Genomic DNA, 21,004 nt, shown 5'->3' on the forward strand with positions numbered 1-21,004 from the left:
ATGGTTTATTTTGAACCAATCTTCATTAATTTGTTTTTAAATCAAACGATGTAGAATTGCAAAACAATTCTCTGCATAGTTGCAATTCACAAATGCCATGCGTTCACTCGCCATTCATAAATGCATCCCCTATGCATTTCGAGCATAGCCCTTCATCAGGGGAATTGTCTAAAAAGAAATAAGAAAAATACAGGGGATATAGCGCGAGGTAGGAACATAAATGTCACAATAAGCAAATAATGGTGATGTAAAAAATCTGAAGCTCAAAACGTACCAAGTGGTTTAAAAAAGCTTACTGTTTCCAATGTTAGAGGTGGAGCGTAATTGTCACAACGGTCAAAATTAGCCTATTTTAGCTTGTTAAAGCGAAATGAAGCGTCTCTTAAAGGAAAAGAAACTATATGTTACCGCATGATAACGGGGCAAACGGTTTGCCCCGTTATCATGCGGCTTCGCGTTGTCTGACTCAGAACTGTGGTGATTACATGTACGCCATGGAAACTTATTAAATTGTCTTCCTTTGACTCCGGATGTGCGTCTGGTCTCGATTTTTCCAGAGTGCATCGCATATATTTTATTTTCCTTCAAGAGACGCTTCATTTTGCTTTAACAGGCTAAAATATGCTCATTTTGTAACACATCCCTGCAATCCCCATCTAGCAAATTTATTGTGTGGACTTCTTACCTCTTCATATTAGGCATGACGTCTTCTGTTACAGTTTGCCTATTTTGCAACTTTGCGGCAAATCTGATTCCTACGATTGTTTATGGTCTTATAGGTCCATAACGTTTTTCATTCGTTGTCCTTATTATCATTTCATCACATCCTAACCGGTCTTCAGCCCTGAGGAAGTTATAGTACTCATTTGTACCAACGAAACACGTGTTGGCTGTTTCCATTGATGACAATTGGCTGTGTCCATTGATGACAATTTGGATGTTTCCATTGATGATAAAATTTGGTTTTGAATAAACAGATGATCGGATGCATAAAGAACATTGATCTGTCTCTTCTGTCTCATGCGAGAAAATCTGAAGAATGTATATACATATGTTTGAATTTTATTTTTCTGCTATGAAATGTTGTGATTAACATGTCACTTTTTTTATACCTAATTAAGGATAGTGCACAACTGACACAACCCAGTTGTATTTTCATTATCTATGAAAGACCCGGCCTGGTTCCACAGTTAGATTCTTAATCTTCTGCACCATCTTGGTTTTGTTGATGCACACATTTCAGAGCTTAATCAGGCTAAAGTCTTGTGCATTAACTTGGGCACATAGTATGAACTGTTCCGGGCCATTCTCTTCACACTAGTCACCTCTCTGCTCTTTGGTTTAGGTGTTCTTATCTATTCTTCATAACTCCTGGTCTTTCAGTCCAGCCCACCCCTCAGATACGAGGTACTGTCTGTCCAAGTTCTTTTTCAGTTTCCTGTATGTGACCTTTTAAACACATGTATTTCTTTACATGTATTTTGTATCTGTCATTGATAACAGATTGTAGGATAAGTATTTGCTGTTCCATAAACCCAGTTTCAAGCTATTTTGCCACAGTGAAACCTGAGGCTAGCATATTTACGAGGACTCATTATAGGGGATGAGTTAATAGTGGTGTTTACTATTCATACCATGAATTTTCAAATTCGCTTGGGGATTCATATGAAATGAGTGACAGTACCACAAATTCAGATATTAACACAGTCATAGCTCAAAATGGGGAGTTACATGCAGAAAGAGAATTCCCACAAGTTTTGCTGACATTTCAAAGTCGGAAATTTCCGTGTAAAAATGTACAAGACATGAGTGATTTCAGTTTCAGTAACCTAAATGGGCCACCCGGTGAATTACGGCATAATATATCTAAAACCCCTTATCATCAAACATTCTACAATGCCAAATGATGATTATTGTTAGAGATGTAGGAGGGTGCAAATAGAACTTTTTTTTCTTTGAACTTGATGGCTTTGTTAAGGGTGTCGACATGAGCGGCAGAACTCGACTATGATTTCTGCTTGACCTAAACAAGATAATAAAAATTATTTTTCAGAAACAATGAGGAATTAGCATTAACTGTTGTTGGTGATAAAATGATGATCTTCCATAGTATGTAATGCTGTATTATTGGTTCACAAATGTAGTATAATACCCTTATAGCATGTCCAAAACTGCTTTTATATGGGTCTGCCCTTGTGGACATAAGGACACCACTGCACTTGATTTGGTCAGAGAGACTAAAATTGCACCTGAGAAAACTTTCAATAATTACCATAGCTTGTCTTTCATGGAGAACTCTTTCTGACTATCTCTTTTACCATTACAGTCGGCCTCCAACTGTAGTGGATAGGGAAAAGGCCATAAGGGGCATAGTAAGCAGTTACTTCTCTAATAGTTACACTGTTTTATACTAAAATCTAACATTGGTCCAGTTCAGTGTAGATTAAGTGGCTCAGAGAGGATTTATTAAAAACTGGGTACAATTGCATGGCTGTTCACCTTGTTACATATTGCCACTCCAAAGGCCATTCACTGTCATTCATGCATATTTTCATCCCCCTAACTCCCCTTGACTCTTAACTCCTTTACCTCTATATACCATACTTCCCCCCTTCACGTAACCCCTGATTCACCACTTTTGCGCTTTATCCCCAGTTGGTATTTAATAGTATTGTATACTTTTTCCAGGTTGCCATGAGCTTTCACTGACATCTGCTATTTTCAAAAACGATTGTATACCAAGACAAGTCTTGGAGTTCTCATATAGTTATCCATTTCCCATCAGTGGAATTAAATCTTCGCAATGGTATTGACATACCTCCATTTCTTAAAATTATTGTTTGGCCTTCACTCATGTCTCTGTCACCAATGAAAAAAAGTCAAGGGCATCAGACAACCAGTATTCGTCACAGATCAATTTTGATGGATTTGTGAAAGTAAAGTGGATATAAGGCGCACACCTAATTGAGTCTTGTTGTAAATGTTATGGGTATTTCTATTTGTTTCCTCCAGCCACCACTTCCTGATATTGCCATCCAGAGGCCATATCAAGAAACTGAGGACACATCAATTAAACAGGTTAGCATACTCAGCCTGTTGAAATGCATTTGTGCAAATCTTAAAGATATCATGTTCGGCACTGAGGCACTGATGCTTATCACTCAAAGAGAGAGGTAGGGACACATTTTGACCATCATCTACCACAGACAAGGACCTGGTTCCCTTGGTTCCTTTGTTAAATTCTTTATTGTATGGACCTTCTTGGCTTTGCTGATGCACACAATTCAGAGCACATAGAGACCTTTGCCTTGAGCATTGGTTTTGGTACACAATTACATTTTTCCCAGACTATTCCCTTTGTCTTACCTATTTACATCTCAATGCTGTGGTGTGGTCAGTCTTTATCCACTGTTTCACTACTGCTCCTACAGTGCAGTCCAAACCTGAGAAAAGGTTCCATCTGTCAAATCTCATGTTTCATCTTTTTCTACATGTGACCTTTCAAATACATTGTCATTCTCTGAGCTGCTGTTTTATGATTTGTGGATATGTATGTGGTGCTGTCCAGGTTGATGAAGGAGCCTTTTGAACCTATTCATAAGGCTTCGTTGCAGCACCTGTCCTGGAAGGCGGCGTTCCTCGTGGCCATTACATCGGCCCGCAGGGTGAGTGAAATTCAGGTGTTGTGTTGCCAAGAACCTTACACTGTATTTCATGCTGCTAAGGTTGTTATGCGTACTCACCCTAAGTTTCTTCCCAAGGTTATTCCTGATTTTCGTATCAACCAGACTATAACTTTACCTACGTTCTTTCAGAATCCTTCATCTCCAGCGTAAAGGTCTTTGCATTCCCTGGATGTTAGGAGGGTGCTGAAATTTTATCTGGATAAAACCAAAGGTATTCGTAGGTCAGACCAATTGTTCATCAATTATGGATCAGTCAGGACAGGTCTTGCTACCTCTAAGCAGTCCATCTCGAGGTGGATTGTGTCCTGCATACAATTGTGTTACCAAAAAGCTAATAAGACCTTAGGAGGCAAACCTAAGGCTCATTCCACCAGGGGCAAAGCTGCCACGACAGCTTTGCTTCGTAATGTGCCTATTGCTGAAATCTGCAAGGCGGCCACTTAGAAGTTAGTCCATACCTTTGCTAAGCATTACTGCCTGGACACTGATGCCAGGGCAGACGCTCAGGTTGGGCAGGCTTCGCTGCGAAATCTGTTCGCACAATAGTGGTGTTATTTCTCTTTTCTCCACCGCCGCTTTGGTGTTGGGATGGGCTTGCCATTCTATTCACTAGATTATGACTATACCCAGAGATCCCCTACTACAGAAGGAGTAGTTTCTGTCCTGTAACTCCAGTTCTGTAGTAGGGGTATCTCTGTTATAGTCATAAGCGCCCGCCCTCCTCCCCGGTGGAGAGCGATATTCATGTACGGAATGCTACAGGTCTGGCGTGTTACGCCTTCAAAAAGAACTGAAAGTAATTGGGACCTGCAGTGCATTCTGGGATACTGTGAAGTTCTGGAAAGTTCTCTTAAAGGCACAGTATCCTGTTCTGAGACACATAATGGCAGCCTATGGGGCTTGTCTGTCCAGGTCCTCCTCTCTATCATTCCAGAGGGTTTTTGCTGTTTAAGCAAGGGAAATCTGTACAGGCTTTGCTGTTTTGTGGATTTTATTGGTGGAATTTCTAGTTGAAGTACTGGACAGTGTAGCCTTTTTAGGCTGCATTGTCTGTCTTTAAATTCTCTCTTAAGTGTCTGTGCATTTCTGCATTTTTCGACACTCTAAGAGATTATTTTTGATTGCTCCGGGGTCCACGCACATGGGCGGGACTATTCACTAGATTATGACTATAACAGAGATACCCCTACTACAGAACTGGAGTTAGAGGACAGAAACTACTCCTTCCCTTGGTTCCTTTGTTAAATTCTTTATTGTATGGACCTTCTTGGCTTTGCTGATGCACACAATTCAGAGCACATAGAGACCTTTGCCTTGAGCATTGGTTTTGGTACACAATAAAAATTGTCCCAGACTATTCCCTTTGTCTTACCTATTTACATCTCAATGCTGTGGTGTGGTCAGTCTTTATCCACTGTTTCACTACTGCTCCTACAGTGCAATCCAACCCTGAGCAAAGGTTCCATGTGTCAAATCTCATGTTTCATCTTTTTCTATATGCGGCCTTTCAAATACATTGTCATCCTCTGAGCTGCTGTTTTATGATTTGTGGATATGTATTCTCATTCAATAAACTCAGTTTCAAGTTATTTTGTCTCAGAAAAACCGAAGACTTTCATATTCACGTACTCATTAAGTGGAATGAATTATTATTGGTGTTCAGTGCTCATACCTACACCTTTTGGAGAGTCACAAAAATAGGTAACAGTACCATGAATTACTAATAGGATTCCCACACATTGGGGCAGATTTACAAGCCCCTTGCGCCACTTTTGCGTCACTTTTCCCATGTTAAAAGTGACGCAAAAGTGGCGCAAGGGGCTTGTAAATCTGCCCCATTGTATTTAAGGTATTAACACAATTTGTAGGTTAGACTGGTGTGCACAAAACAGAAATAGTGTTTCCACAGGTTTTTATGACATTTGCATGAGTAGTGTGTCAACGTAAAAATGTACAAGACATGAGTGTATTCTGCTGGAACATTTTAAGGTGACAAAATGAATGACCAAAGTATGTAATGATTACTGTATGGACAAAAATATATAATATAAATCCATTCAAAAAAATGTGGAATTAGCTCAAGCTTTTGTTGTTGATAAAAGAATGAGATTTTACATGTTGCAATGATGTATTACTTTGTCATAAATGCAGTCTTAGCCCCTTTCATCACACTTAACACTACTTTTACGTGGATCTGGCCTTATCTAAATAAAGGTGCCACTTCAGTCATGTGTTTTATAGAGACTATGATTGCACTTGTGAAATCTGTACATTAATTTTCATAGTTTGCCATTCATAACAATTCTTTCTGACTTTTTCTGTTGCCTTTAGAGTCTGCCTCCTAGTGCAGTGGATGGTGAAAAGGGCACAAAGGACACAGTAAGTAGTTGTATTCTCGAATATATACTGCTCTTATGATAACAGTCTAAAACATTTCCCAATTCTTTGAAACTAAATGGCATCAGCTTAGACTTCCTAAAAGTAGAATTAATTGATAGAATTGTTCATATTGTTAAGTATCTCCAGTTAAAAAACGATTCAATGTAATTCATTCTCATTTTCTTCCTCTTTGCCACCTAAAAGAAGCTCACTGATTTAGCTCTTAATTCCAAATCTCTCAATCTCTATCTCTTCACTTGTCTATTTTATCATTGCGTCCTTTTCTAGAAATCTAATATTTTCAACAATGATTTATATACTGTAGTATACAAAACAGTGATGGCTAGAACGCTTGAACAAATTTCAGCTATTGTTAATTACTTGGACTGAGTCTCAGTCAATCGTTATTTTGCAAATCACTTGGTTTAATGTGAATTAGCATGGTGGAAAAAAGAATGATGGGTTGGAATGCTACGCCAAGCGACTTCCAGTGGTTAGACTAATTGCAATCATTCCTTCCATCATATTTTATGTTATGTATATACTGTTACAATTTTGAGACTACTCATACACCTATCCATTTCCCGTCACCCAAATGTATTTCTTGTGGAATGGTGTTCCCATAGCTCTATTTCTTAAAATTATTTTCTGACTTGCATTTATGACTCCATCCCAAATGTAAGGAGGTAAGGGACATTAGAAACCCAGTGACCACATTAGATAAACTTCAATGCTTTGTGAAATCCAAATGCCAAATTACCCCACACATAATTTTATTTTGTTGTAAATGTTAGTTCTTTTTTTGTTTCTTCCAGGGACCTACAACAAATGTTGCTGACCAGAAGCTGGATCCGACAATTGAGGAAAAACCACTTGAAGAGGTTAGTATAATCAGTCTGTTGATATATGTTTGTGAAAAACTCAAGAATATCCTGTTTGGTACCGATTTTGATCATGCTTACCATGCTTGGAGGACTAGAGATACCCTTTGTCCATTATCAATGAGAGACGAGGGCCTGGTTCCAAAGTTAAATTTTCCACACTCACGACCATCTTTGTTTTGCTGAGGCACACATTTCAGAGTCATTTAAGACTAAAGTTCTGTGCTCAGACTGTGGTACTTAGTATGATCTGTTCCTGGCTATTCCCTTCCCATGCTCACCCCTCTGTTCACTGATTTAGGCAGCCATTATTAATTATTTAATTCTTTGCTCCTTTAGTCAAGTCCACTCATGAAGTACCATCTCTCCAAGGTCCTTTTTCGTCTTTTCCATGATGCAGCCTTTTAAACACATTCGCTTCCTCAAATATATAAATCATCCCTGCCATTTATCGGTGATTCTTGAATATGTATTTGCTGTTGCATAAACCCAGTTTAAAATATTTTGCCATAGTATATTTACAATTGTACATTATGGGTAATGAGTTTAGAGTGCTGTTCATTTTGTTTACTGTGCCTTCTAAAATTCTTATAGAAATTCATGAAAGTGACCTGCACAACCACAAATTTGTAACAGAATGCCCACCCAAGGTATCCAAGGTATTAACATATTCATAGTTTAGAATGGGGAGTTCCGTGGAGAGGGTGTGTTTCTGCAACTTTCTCTGACATTTAAAAGTGTTTAATTTCGAGTCACCCTGAAAGGCACATCCACTAAAGAGCACTCGCTCTTCTCATTCCTGCGTCCAGTGTGGTACCACAGAACCCATTTTGGAGATTATACTTCCTTCTCGCAGAACTCAGTCATTGTCCTGCGAACCTGCAGCCTAGTCAGGTGTGTTCCACTGGGGAGGTCGTCCGTTGACCTGCCTCAATCACCTACCTGACGCTAGGCGACGGGGTCTGAATACCACCCTCCGCAGGGTGCTGGAAGGTGGTGGGTAAGCATGCCTGGAATGCTGGAACCCAGAGCTGTGCGCTGTGGAGTGTGGCTGGGGCAGGCCTGCAATAACCATTCGGGCCACTGGAGCTGCCTCTATGCGATATCCTGCAGGCTACAAGCCTACTACCTGGGACCTGATTAGGCCTAGCAGCAGTGAGATTTTGGGCATCTGTCATAGGGGTTGGAGTGGCAGAGCAAGGGGAGAGGCTGCCCATCCTGGTTTGGGTGCTGCTCTGGCTACCGCAGTCTTGTGGATGCAGCTGTGATGCACAGGGGCTGCTGAGGCATGCTGACTCGCTGCAAGTTATGTGGACCACTGTGTGATTAGGGACAGACGCCTGCCTCAACACAGGGGACTTGGATCGAGTCAACTGTCCCGTGGCACTGCGGGCTTTACCCGGGCTTACAGGTGAGCCATCCCTGCTATTTTGCCACAGTGAAACCTGAGGCTAGTATATTTATGAGCACTCATTATAGGGAATGAGTTAATAGTGATGTTTACTATTCATACCATGAATTTTAAAATTCGCTTTGGGATTCATATGAAATGAGTGACAGTACCAAAAATTCAGATATTAACACAGTCATAGCTCAGAATGGGGAGTTCCATGCAGAAAGAGAATTCCCACAAGTTTTGCTGACATTTCAAAGTTCGAACGTTCCATGTAAACATGTACAAGACATAAGTGATTTCAGTTTGAGTAACCTAAATGGGCCACCCGGTGAATTACGGCATAATATATCTAAAAACCCTCATCTTCAAACATTCTACAATGCCAACTGATGGAAAGGAGCTACGCGAGCGTCCGAGATGGCCGCATGAGCACAAAGCTCCCCGGACCCTCGCCACTCTTTGCATTTTATCCTGACGAAATCCTGAATTTTTGGACAGCTTATTGCAGAGGAACCTTAGCTGATGCCATTACTCCTTTCAAATTTTGATTTGGACTTTGGGAGCCGAAACTACGTTGTGTCGAACTTTTGAGGCCCACCCGGCGGTGAGCCGGGGTCTTGGTGGATTGTAACGCCGGGACAGAGTTGAACAACATCGGCGGAGGGGTCTTCCCCCAGTAGCCCTGCCTCAACTTTCAGTTTCGCTTTCGATTTCTTAAATTGTCGAACTGCGGGGCAGTTCCCATCTATGTCCAGCCTGCTCAGTTGAATCGAGCCTCTGGCCTCTTCTGTATTCGGGTCGGGCTGTGACTCTGCCTCGGCCACGCTAACCAGCTTTTTTGGACTGTTGGTGCCTTGCTCGCTAGCGGCCATTTTCACCAGGTCTCACGGGTCCCTCCGGGGCGCATCTTCCAGCATGGCTGCCAGGATCGAAGCCGAGAAACGGAAGACTAAAACGCCCCTCCGAGGGGGCCCGGTCCAAACCAATGTTATGGACCGGTACACTTTGTCTAAAGGATCTCCTAGTGGTGCCAGCCACCCCCCGGGGGACCCCAAGGACGATTCCACCGCCTCTGCGGAGCTGTCTCTTCAGGACATTATGAGTGCCATCGCCGGTATGAGGGAGACCATTGGTCAACAGTATGAGGCTCTTTCCAGTAAAATCGATACAGTGGCGATCGATGTCACCTTGATAAGAGCCGACCTTGCCAAAACCAATGAGAAGGTGAAATCATTGGACCTGAAGACTTCTAGCCTCACGGCCGATGTGTCTGAGCTTCAGACCGAGACTGGCACTCTGAAATCGGCTAATGATCTCCTGTCTCAGAGGTTGGAGGATTTTGAAAATAGGGCAAGGCGCAATAACATTCGCATCATAGGTGTTCCAGAGGATTCCAAAGATCTCCCGACGGATCTCCTGGTTGAGGATCTTGTCCTGAACCATCTTGCCCCTTCTGGACTGAGCAAGTTCTTTGCAGTGGAGCGTGCCCATCGAGTTCCGGGTGGTAAGCACAAACCGGGCACCCCTCTGAGGCCCTCGCAAAACTTTTTCACTTCAGAGACCGTGATGCTATCCTGCAGGCTTCGAGGGTGGGCAGCCCGGTGAAATTCGAGAACTCTACCGTCAACTTCTACCCGGACTTTACTCAGCTCATCCAGAGACAAAGGATGGGTTTTCAGGGGGTAAAGCGACGTCTTCGAGACCTGGGCCTGAAATATGCGATGCTCTTCCCTACTAGACTTTGTGTGGAGTATGAGGAACGAACACTTTTCTTTGATTGACCGTAACCCGTGAGTGACTGGCTGGACTCTCTGCCTGACCGGAGCGATCGCGCTGAGCTCCCTGGTGGTGCAGAGGGTGGTGAACCTCGCAAAAACTTATGACTCGGCCCCTATTTCCCGATACTTGACATTGGTCAGCTGGATTCTGGGCTTTTTCTACGTATGTTTCTCATTGCTGTTCTTCTTAGGGTGGTGGGAGGGATGGGCCTCTTTCCTCCTCTGGGGTCTTTTTGTAGATTGGGACTTTTAGGGTGACAGGCACACTGCATGTTGGTGTGGCTATCTAGTCTATTGCAGGGGTGCAGGAATGGGGGGAGTTGTAATGGGAGTTGGTTGGAGGGTGGGAAGGGGTGTTTGTGAGTTCGTTTTTCTTTCTCAAGGCAACGTATTGGGTTCTTTCAAGCTTCGAATGTGCTGCTCTTTGTGGGGTGACTCATGCATTATCTGTTGGGATGGGGGTAGTGGGTTGAGGTTAATGTCTTGGAATGTCAATGGATTGGGCGACCGTATAAAACCGGGTGTGGTGCTGCAATATCTGTGCCGCATGTCACCTGACATGGTAGTTTTGCAAGAGACGCATATGGTGGGAAACAAGTGTCATGCTATGAATAGGTGGGGTTATCGACTGGTCGCACACTCCGGGTTTACCACTGGTTCTAGAGGGGTGGGTATTTTGGTTCGGTCTTCTCTCCCTCTCGAGATTGATGATGTAATCCTTGACAACAGAGGGCGCTACGCCGCCCTCACTGGTAGGTGGGAGGGTAAGTCCCTTACCTTGCTCACTGTGTACGTTCCACCGGGTCTCCAGACTTCTACCTTTTCTGATATTGGTCGTCTGTTACTTGAGCTCCCTGAAAGTATCCTCCTCGTGGGTGGGGACTTTAATGCGGTACTTTCTGGCACTTTGGATCGTCACCCCCCCAGAGATATTCCTAATTCTCAGTCATGGCTACGGGGGTTCCTGGACACTTTCGGTCTGGTGGACTGCTGGAGATTGATGCATCCGACACAGAGTCAGTACACCTTTCACTCTGGGGACCATGGGAGTCTTTCCAGACTCGATTACATTCTCATGCCCGCTGTTCAATCCTCTTCTATCAGGGAAATTAGACATTTGGCTCGGGGCATTTCCGATCACTCTCCATTGTGGTTCTGTATGGATACGGTGGCGAATGTTGAGGGACGGATTGCCCCTATTAACCCCTGGCACTTGCTTAATCCCAAAACCCGTCACAGTTTGGTGAAGTCCCTGGACCACTATTTCCTGGAGAATGAGGGGTCAGTTTCTTCCTCTGTTTCACTATGGGAGGCCTTTAAGACTGTTATCCGAGGACAGGCCCTATCCTTAATTGCGGAATCCAAGAAAGTTAGGAATCAGGAGGTGGTGAGTCTTGAGGATGAAATATCAGAGCTGGAGGCTGACCTAGAATCCGGTGTCACCCAGGATAAACTCCACGCCCTTGCTCTGAAGCAGCTAGACTATAAATCTCTTGTTACTGACGCCGCTAAGACAATGTATAGGGAGCAGCAGGGTAAACTGTATGATGTTGGGGATAAGGCGGGTAAATTGATTGCATGACTCGACAAGAGAGAGAGAGCGAGTAGAGTGGTTCCTGTGATTCAGACTTTAGAAGGTGTGAGTGTGACTGACCCAAATGAGATAGTGAAGTGTTTTGCAGATTATTTTCGTGGTGTGTACTCCCCGGTGTCCGACAGGGATGAAGAAGATTCCCATTTGTTGTTGCGCGATATCACGTTGCCTTGCCTTTCTGAGGAAGATCGGAAGTGCATGGATGCCCCACTGTCCGTGGATAAGATTGCGATAGCGATTCGTTCTCTCCGTTCGGGCAAGGCTATGGGCCCGAACGGCTTGCCTATTGAGTTGCACAAACTGCGACCTGATAGAGTTGCTCCGTATCTCCGAGATATGTTTTTGGAGTCACGTGACCTGGGCACTCTCCCGTGTGACCAACGTCTGGCAATGATCGTGGTCATTCCCAAGGAGGGTAAGCCTCGGGACCTTTGCGCTTTATACATGCCCATCTCCCTGTTGAACGCGGAGCCTATGGTTCTTGCTAAGGTCCTCACTAATCGTTTGCTCTCTCTTATCTGTGATCTGATCCATCCGGATCAATCCGGTTTTATACCGCATCGTAACACTGCCCTCAACCGTAGGCGGCTGCACGGTGTTCTCGCGAGAGCAGGGTCTCTTTCTGAGCCGGCCATCCTGGCCTCCTTGGATGCCATGATGGCCTTTGATACGATTGAATGGCCTTATCTTTGGGCCGCCCTTGCGAAATTCGGTTTGGGGTCGGAATTTGTCAGGTGGGTGCGGCTCTTATACAAGGAACCATTGGCGCAGGTTGTAGTCAACGGTCGTGTGTCCGCGCCCTTTGTTCTCGGGAGGGGCACCAGACAGGGGTGCCCGCTATCCCCCCTTCTTTTTGCTCTGGCCTTAGAGCCGCTCGCGGCCTGGCTCCGTTGGGAGCCGTCGATAACGGGCATCCGGTGGGCCCCCGATTTTGAAGACCGAGTCTCGTTGTAGGCAGACGATATTCTCCTGTATCTTACCTCTCCCCGTAAGTCTCTCAATGTCTTGTTTGACGTCCTTTCCTCGTTCGGTAAGAATTCCGGATTGATTATAAATTGGCCGAAATCCTGTGTATACGCCATCTCGGGTGACCTTCCCTCGTTGCCAAGTAGATTTCCCATACAGATTTCTCGTTCCGGTTTCAGGTACCAAGGAATTTTTATATCACTGGATCCGGCTGCCCGCTATGAACAAAATCTCCTTCCTCCTCTCCGTCGAATGAGACTGGACATGGCCCGGTGGTGTAAACTGCCGTTGTCGCCGCTCGGCCGCGCCTCACTTTTTAAAATGATGTCTCTGCCTCGTTTTCTGTATGCACTCCAGAATTCGTTCGATGTTATTCCAGCGAGCTATTTTCGGGAGGTGGAGGGCTTACAGAGACGGCTCGTTTGGGACGGCCGTGAACGAATTGCTCTCGTAAAACTGACTCTCCCCTGGTATGACGGGGGCATAGCGCTCCCGGATATCAGGCGGTATTATTGGGCCTCACAGCTGTCCGCCATCAATCACGCATTGTATGTATGCTCCCAGTCCGAATCCGGCTTTCGAGATGGACAAGCATCAATTGCCGGGTGGTGACTATAATAGGGCACTCTAGTCTCGGGCAGCGGGGAGTGATTTGACTGGACCAACCAGGATTGCGGTGCGTATGTGGAAAGATGCGAGTGCGGCCATGGGATGGTCAGATCGATTGACACGAGCCACCCCTTTGTATGCGTCTGATAGATTGGGAAGCCTCTGGACTTCGAAGGGTTTTGAGAAGTGGGACATGATAGGTATAAGCAGAGTGGGTGACCTCTGGGTGAAGGGTGCGGTTAAGTCCTTTGCGGTCCTTCAGGATGAGTATGAGTTGAGTGATAGAGAGTTTTTCAGGTATGCGCAGATCCGCCATGCCCTGACGTCGGTCTTGGCCGACGGCACTGATGTTCCTGAGTCCTCCCCGCTTGAGGACCGTGTGCTCGATGGTCATTTGCCCGATAGCACGATATTGCTAATATACAAGAAATTGATTAACGTTCGGGCTGATCTCCTTGTACGTCTCCGGGTGGCTTGGACTGGGGACGGGCTGGAGTTGGATGACGAAGACTGGCAGTCGGCAGTGTCTTCCCCAAAGGAGGTCGCCATTCCCGCCTGTCTCCGTCTCGTCCAACTTAAAATTCACCATCGAGTGTATGTTACTGGTCCGCGGTTGGTTGCCATGGGTTTTTCCCCAGATGGGTTGTGTAAACGTGGGTGTGGTTTGAGTGCCACTTTCCTTCATATCATTTGGGAGTGCCGAGATGTAGCTGCGTATTGGATCCGTGTGCATGCAGTGATGGAGAGTGTCACCGGGGTCGCCCTGCTGCCTGAGGCTCGGAGATGTCTGTTGAATGTGTGGGAGCCTAATGACTACAGCGTCGCCCAGAACCGGTGGGCGGCCCTCGGGAACATGATTGCGAAGAGAGACATTGCACAGCGATGGGGTTCCCGACGGGCCCCCACCGTGTCAGTATGGAAGGAGAGTATGGACTGGTGTATGTTTAGGGAAAAGACCGTATATGTGGCTAGGGGCAAACCTAAGGCCTGGAATAAAATTTGGAGTCAATGGAATGCCTATCGAGGTAACATTTGCACACCCCCTCTGGATGACACTCTGGATATTTCTCTGTCCCCCTGATCCGACATTCCTGGATGAATCCGTCCTTCTCCTGATTTTCTAACTTCCCCACTGACCCACCCCCCCGGCTGTTTCCGTCGCTTTCCTGGTCATTCATCCGACTTATGGGTCCCCCCCCCCCCCGTTGGAGCAGGTTTCGTCAACAATGGTCTTCGCCTTGAGCTTTGTTTGTTTGTGTTTGTTTCTCTGTTGTTTTTCTAAAAAACAAAATCATGATATCCTTACTTCATCCTGTGTTGCAAAGCCTTTACTCCTGTATGTAACCAGGCCTCTGGGTCATTGACCGATGCTTTCTGATGTTTTAACATGCTACTTACATTCTAGCGGCCGGCCCCTGTGGTTGTAGGCCCGTACTTGTAACCATATTACATTGCACAATAAAGTGTTTAAAAAAAAAAAAAAAAAACAATGCCAACTGATGATGATTGTTAGAGATGTAGGAGGGTGCAAATAGAACTTTTTTTTATTTGCACTTGATGCCTTTGGTAAGGGCGTCGACATGAGCGGCAGAACTTTACTATGATTTCTGCTTGACCTAAACAAGATAATAAAAATTAATTTTCAGAAACAATGTAGAATTAGCATTAACTGTTGTTGGTGATAAAATGATTATCTTCCATATTATGTAATGCTGTATTATTGGTTCACAAATGTAGTATAATACCCTTACAGCATGTCCAACACTGCTTTTATATGGGTCTGCCCTTGTGAATATAAGGACACCACTGCACTTGATTTGGTCAGAGCGACTAAAAATGCACCTGAGAAAACTTTCAATAATTACCATAGTTTGTCTTTCATGGAGAACTCATTCTGACTATCTCTTTTACCATTAAAGTCGGCCTCCAACTGTAGTGGATAGGGAAAAGACCATGAGGGGCATAGTAAGCAGTTACTTCTCTAATAGTTATACTGGTTTTATACTAAAATCTAACATTGTTCCCAGTTCAGTGTAGATTAAGTGGCTCAGAGAGGATTTATTAAAAACTGAGTACAATTGCATGGCTGTTCACCTTGTTACATATTGCTACTCTAAAGGCCATTCACTGTCATTCATGCATATTTCATCCCCCTAACTCCCCTTTACTCTTAACTCCTTTACCTCTATATACCATACTTCACCCCTTCACGTAACCCCTGATTCACCACTTTTGCGCTTTATCCCCAGTTGCTATATAATAGTATTGTATACTTTTTCAAGGTTGTCATGAGCTTTCCATGACATCTGCTATTTTCAAAAATGATTGTATACCAAGACAAGTCTTGGTGTTCTCATACAGTTATCCATTTCCCATCAGTGGAATTACATTTTTGCAATGGTATTGACATACCTCCATTTCTTAAAATTATTGTTTGGCCTTCACTCGACCTGACCTGGTCAGAGCCGGTCGCTCCACCCCCCTCGTACCTGACCCCTGCCGCTGTGTCTCCGGTGTGCCCCTGAGCTGCTGTGACGCTGTGTCCCCGGTGTGCCTTTGAGCTGCTGTGCCCCTGATAATCGCCGCCAAGGATCCGGTCTTGTGCACTTATTTATTTCAATATTTATTTCAATATTTCTTTTCATCTGCTTTCAGATTTGCGCCAATTCTCACTGTTTGCCTGTGTTCGTGTGCTCTGTTTTTAATTAAATCGTGCCCCCTGTTTGCTGCCGCCACCGCTAGCCGCTGTGACTCTGTGGTCAGTTTCGCTTTCAGTGAACTAGAAATATTCCCCTGAGTGAGAATGATTAAAAGAGGCCAACAAGGGGTCAAGGAAAAACAATACCACAATACAAATATATATGAAGAATTCTTACAATTTATTGAAACATACAAATGTTAAAAGGAGAGTGGTCCCAAAGATTGGAGTGCCACTCAGCAAAATTAAAACAATATTAAAACAATAAAAAGGGGTTTCAATTTCGGCCAGCAAGATTGAATCACAAAGACAGAAAAAACAGTAAGACATAAAATTTTATGCCATACTTATTGTATATTCGGACTCTATTGTATACACCTAAGCTATATGTACTGTGATACAATATATCAGCGAAGATGTCGAGATCCTGAATTATACTGTGTGTAGCGTCGACGCGTTTCGGTGGTTTTCCAAATTATTGTCCACCTTTATCAAGACACCTTTTGGTTTCTGTCGTGGTGTAGGGGTCTATATAATTGCCCTTGAAGTCCGTGTGTTCACGTAGTGTTTCTATATTATTTAATTTTTGAAAGCCAATTCTATTGAGTTGTTTCTTTGGCTCATATGTCCAATTTCATACTCCTGTAGGTAAAATGCCTAGGCATATGATAAGTTCAGAGTTGTTATGCCAAAAAACTATATTGCTGGTCATCTTTACATAGTTAAAATCCAGAGAGTTTTTTGGCAAAAGGCCAAAAAACACAAACAGCAGCTTTAAATAAACTGACTCACAAAGAAAAAGAAAAAGAGCATGAAAAGGGAGATGAAGAAAGCGCAATTCTACAAGGGGGTACATCGATCCGAGCAGACTCGGTGTGCTCAAAGGATGCGATAAACCTAGAAAATCAAACCCCTGAAAACGCCGAGATCGAGGAGACATCTGAGGAAGCACCTACGCTGCACATAGATAACAGGCATAAGGGCCCTGAAACTAGAGGGGCTAGAGCAAAGGAAAAAGACATGGCAAGAAATGAACCCCAAGAGAGAAGAAAAGCTAAAGAAAAAGATAAAAATACAGAAAAAAACTGGAGAAAGAAAGGGAAAAGGAAAAGCGCAAGGAGATAGAGAAAGAGAAAGAAAAAGAAAAAGCGGCTGGCAAAAAGAAGGATAAAAAGGGAGATACAGAAGAAATTGAGGAAAATGCCAAATTGGAGTTAATGGTCAAAAAAGCACAGAGGCTACAGACCATCAAAAATTTAAAAGCTGCTGCTAAGAATACCGGTCTATCGACTACTTCCCAACCAAGAATATCTAATATATTTAGCCCTCGCCCGAAGGAATGTCCGAAGGATAGTCTGAGCGATGCATCAACAAATGAAAAAGTACAGAGTCAACTGCAAAGCAAGAACTCTAAAGAGCTGAATGAAAACCGCAAGGATGCTCAAAATATGGTCTTAGCTGAAACCAATATTGAAGGAAGCAATACTACGAGGTCAGGCGAAGGAAGTCTGAAACCTGACCCAAAAATAAAGAGCAACGAGACAATGTCATCCATAAAAGAGGATACAGCGATATCTAACCAGAGAGAGCATTCTGATCAAAAAGAGATGAAGCAGAAACTTGAGCATCTACACCCCTCTTTTAACACCCAAACGCCCCCAGCTGGGAAAGAATCATATGCAGCTACTCACTCACTTTCTGACGAAGACTCCGAATCAGAATCAGAAATATATGAAACAGGGATGTCTATCTCAAGTGACCTAAGTGAATCAAGCGACTCAAATGAATCTAATCCCAGTGCGCAAACTGGTTCTGTACCCCTGGAGATTTCGGGCTCCAATGACTCAAGATCACCCAGCGAAATTAATTTCAGGAAGAAAAGGAGCGGGGGGAAAAAAGGATGAAACATAAAAAAGGGGAAAATATGACGAACGAAGAGACTACAGATCCCGGTAACCATACAGATTATGCAAAAAGTAGACCTAATTCTACTCGAAAAAGCCTAATGATTAAATCACCGGGTGAAACGTCACGACAAAGAACAAATGAGCCCTCATTAAGCGAGGTGCTAAGCTCAATAAAAAACTTTCATGAGGATGTGAAGAAAGACAGCCATAGAAATCGCATGGCTATTGAAAAATTGCACGGTGCAGTGAAAACAGTGGGTAACATTTGTTCTGAGATGTCTGAAAGGATGGTCATGATGGAAACCCGCACTGAGAATCTTGAAACAGATATCGTCAAACTCCAAAAAAACGAAAAGGAACAAGATGGAGTAATAAAGGATCTCATGGCCAAAGTGGAAGATCATGAAAACCGATCTAGAAGAAACAATTTAAGATTCCTGGGAATCCCAGAAAACTTTGAGGGAAACGACGCTAGAGGTGCTATGATCAACATTCTTAAAACATCATTTCCGGAATTGGAGGCCTGGGATATGGAAAGGGAGATACAACGGGCTCATCGTTTTCCCCTAATGCCATCAAAACATTCTAACAAACAAAATCAATATCCCAGGGCAATGTTGGTTTACTTCGGCAATTTCCTTCTCCGTGAAGCAATCTATGACCTTGCCAGACCGACTACTCAAAGAGAATATAAGGGATTCAAATTTTTTGCCAGACCGGATTTCGCTCACTCCACAGTTGAGCGAAGATGGAAAATGCGCCAGCTATTTGAACCTTTCGGAAAAATTGGAGCAAAAGTATTTTTGCAAAATCCTGCACGCTTGAAAATCATATTCAAGGGAACAACAAAAATTTTTAACAGCGAAGTGCAGGCGGAGAACTATCTACGAGAGATCTCAGGGACTGGGCTATGAAACTCAGGGAAATAATGCAAACTGTAGGGGGGGGAGTTAAGCTGAATTAACTACTCCATTATGTGTTGTTTAGGAATTACATTATGTAGAAGCACTGTGAACTAGTAGAATGTATAAGCAGGCAGGGAAACATATTTAGTCTACAAAATTAAGTTTGACATTTTTTTTCATATTATCCGGGCTCCGGCTCATTAGGATTAGATAGGTATATAACACACACTATTAAACTAGCCCAGCCCACAGGGGCCGCCTTCACAGATGTCACACCCCTGGTCCAGACAGGGTCAGGTAACCTTCATAGATGGTGGTGGGTGGGGGAGGGAAAGAGGGGGTATTGGAAGGGAGGGCAGGGCAGAGGGATCTCCGGGTGGGGAGGGGGTTCGGGGGACAGGTCAGACAGGAATTTTTAAAACTACAGGGAAAAGGAAAACTATGAAGATATAGCTAACAGTCTTTTAATGGGAGAGTATCTTTTCAAGATAAGTAGAATAAACAAATGGGGGTATTGAAGATCATGTCACTTAACATCTGCGGCCTAAATGACATTAAGAAGAGACAAGCAGTTGCGGTGGGTCTACAAACTACAGGCCCCAACATAGTATGTTTGCAGGAGACGCATATTGAAGGCTCTCAATTACATCTTTTAAAAACTTTACGGTACAAATTAGTCTGTGCTACTACCCAGGGAGCTCGTGTCAGAGGGGTGGCAATCTTAGCTAGAGGCGGTGGATTTAGTTTTAATCGATGCAAAGCAGACAAATTCGGGAGGTGGGCAATTACAGAATGCCAGCTTGATCAAACGCAGCTAGTTACCATCTGCTCAATTTATGGAAGCAATTGTGATGATCCCACCCTGATAAATGAGGTCTCTAGCGAATTAGCACATTGGCCATTACCAGTTCTTATCTGTGTGGACTTCAATATTAACTTACCCCCAGACTGGTCATCAAATGATAACTGGGTGTATCATGGGAAGAAACCTAAAGTGTTCAAGGCCCTAAAAAATCTATGTCATATGCACGGACTTCTGGATGGGTGGCGGAACTCTAACCCTCAGGATCCTGGCTACACCTTTTTCTCAAATCCACACCGGGTGCATGCTAGGCTTGACTATTTTCTTATTTCACAGTTATTAAGCTCTTCCACACAAATAGAAAAACTGCCTCGAGTATTATCCGATCACAATCCTCTAGTATGCACCCTAGAGCTAACACAAATGGGCCAGAAGCCAAGATATTGGACCTTCGAGAAATCCCTGCTCCTTGAGGAAGATTATTGTAATCATATGCGAGCATGGATACCCAACTTTTTAGAAAATAATATCGGGAGTACCTCTATAGAGATAGTGTGGGATGCTTTAAAAGCCGGAATCCGAGGGGAAACTACACAATACTCAATAAGGGTTAATAAATTGGCCAGAGACCAATATAAACTGTTTTCGGAAAAACTACAGGGTTCTGAAGAAGAACTCATCAGGGCAACCCATAATTCTTTAACCGTAGAAGAGCAATTGATAAGGCTGCTATTATGAATACATTTATTACCAAGGCAGTTAAAAAAGCCACTGCACATAGCGAGAAAATCTACGAAGTAAGCGAATCAGTTGGTCATCAACTCGCCATACGTATGAGGCAAGAAACATCTCAGAACTTCATACGTGAAATATCAGATCCAGTGGACGGCTTAATCTCAGAAAGTAACAAAATCAGAGAGGCATTCTGGCACTTCTATAGCACTTTATACAAAGAGCAAGGAGGTGCCGATATAGACAGTATAAGAGAATACTTAAATCAAGGAATACCCAGCAGACTCTCCGAAGAAGATCGAGATGATCTAGAGAAGATACCAGTCCTGGAAGAAATTCTTGAGACAGTGAAAGCTTTGCCTAGAGGAAAAGCAACTGGCTTAGACTCGATCCCCCTAGAGTTCTATATCACTTTCTTAGAGCAAATCAAAGGGACTCTCCTGGAATTATGTGTGCACATATTTAATGGGGGATTACCACCAAGGTCATGGTCAAAAGCGAAAATAGTAGTATTCCTGAAGAAAGATAAACCTCCTAATCAGATGGGCTCTTATCGCCCTATCACTTTAATTAATGTGGATTCAAAAATATATTCCAATTTAATAGCGAATCGTATGGCACCACTAATCCACAAACTTGTCTCACACTCCCAGCACGGGTTTATACCTGGA

The 21,004-nt window shown here is 43.6% G+C and overlaps 1 protein-coding gene across 1 annotated transcript in view; it reads left to right on the forward strand.

Moving 5' to 3' along the window:
• The window catches only part of LOC144752438 (uncharacterized), a 408,565-nt gene that overhangs the window by 90,481 nt on the left and 297,080 nt on the right, over positions 1 to 21,004 (forward strand). Inside the window, exons 15-17 of the mRNA XM_078640369.1 lie at positions 3,013 to 3,078; positions 6,018 to 6,065; positions 6,881 to 6,946. Coding sequence (XP_078496495.1) covers positions 3,013 to 3,078; positions 6,018 to 6,065; positions 6,881 to 6,946 — 180 coding nt within the window. The remainder of the gene's footprint in view (positions 1 to 3,012; positions 3,079 to 6,017; positions 6,066 to 6,880; positions 6,947 to 21,004) is intronic.

Source organism: Lissotriton helveticus, chromosome 5_1, assembly GCF_964261635.1.
Source record: "Lissotriton helveticus chromosome 5_1, aLisHel1.1, whole genome shotgun sequence".
Taxonomy (NCBI): Eukaryota; Metazoa; Chordata; class Amphibia; order Caudata; family Salamandridae; genus Lissotriton; species Lissotriton helveticus.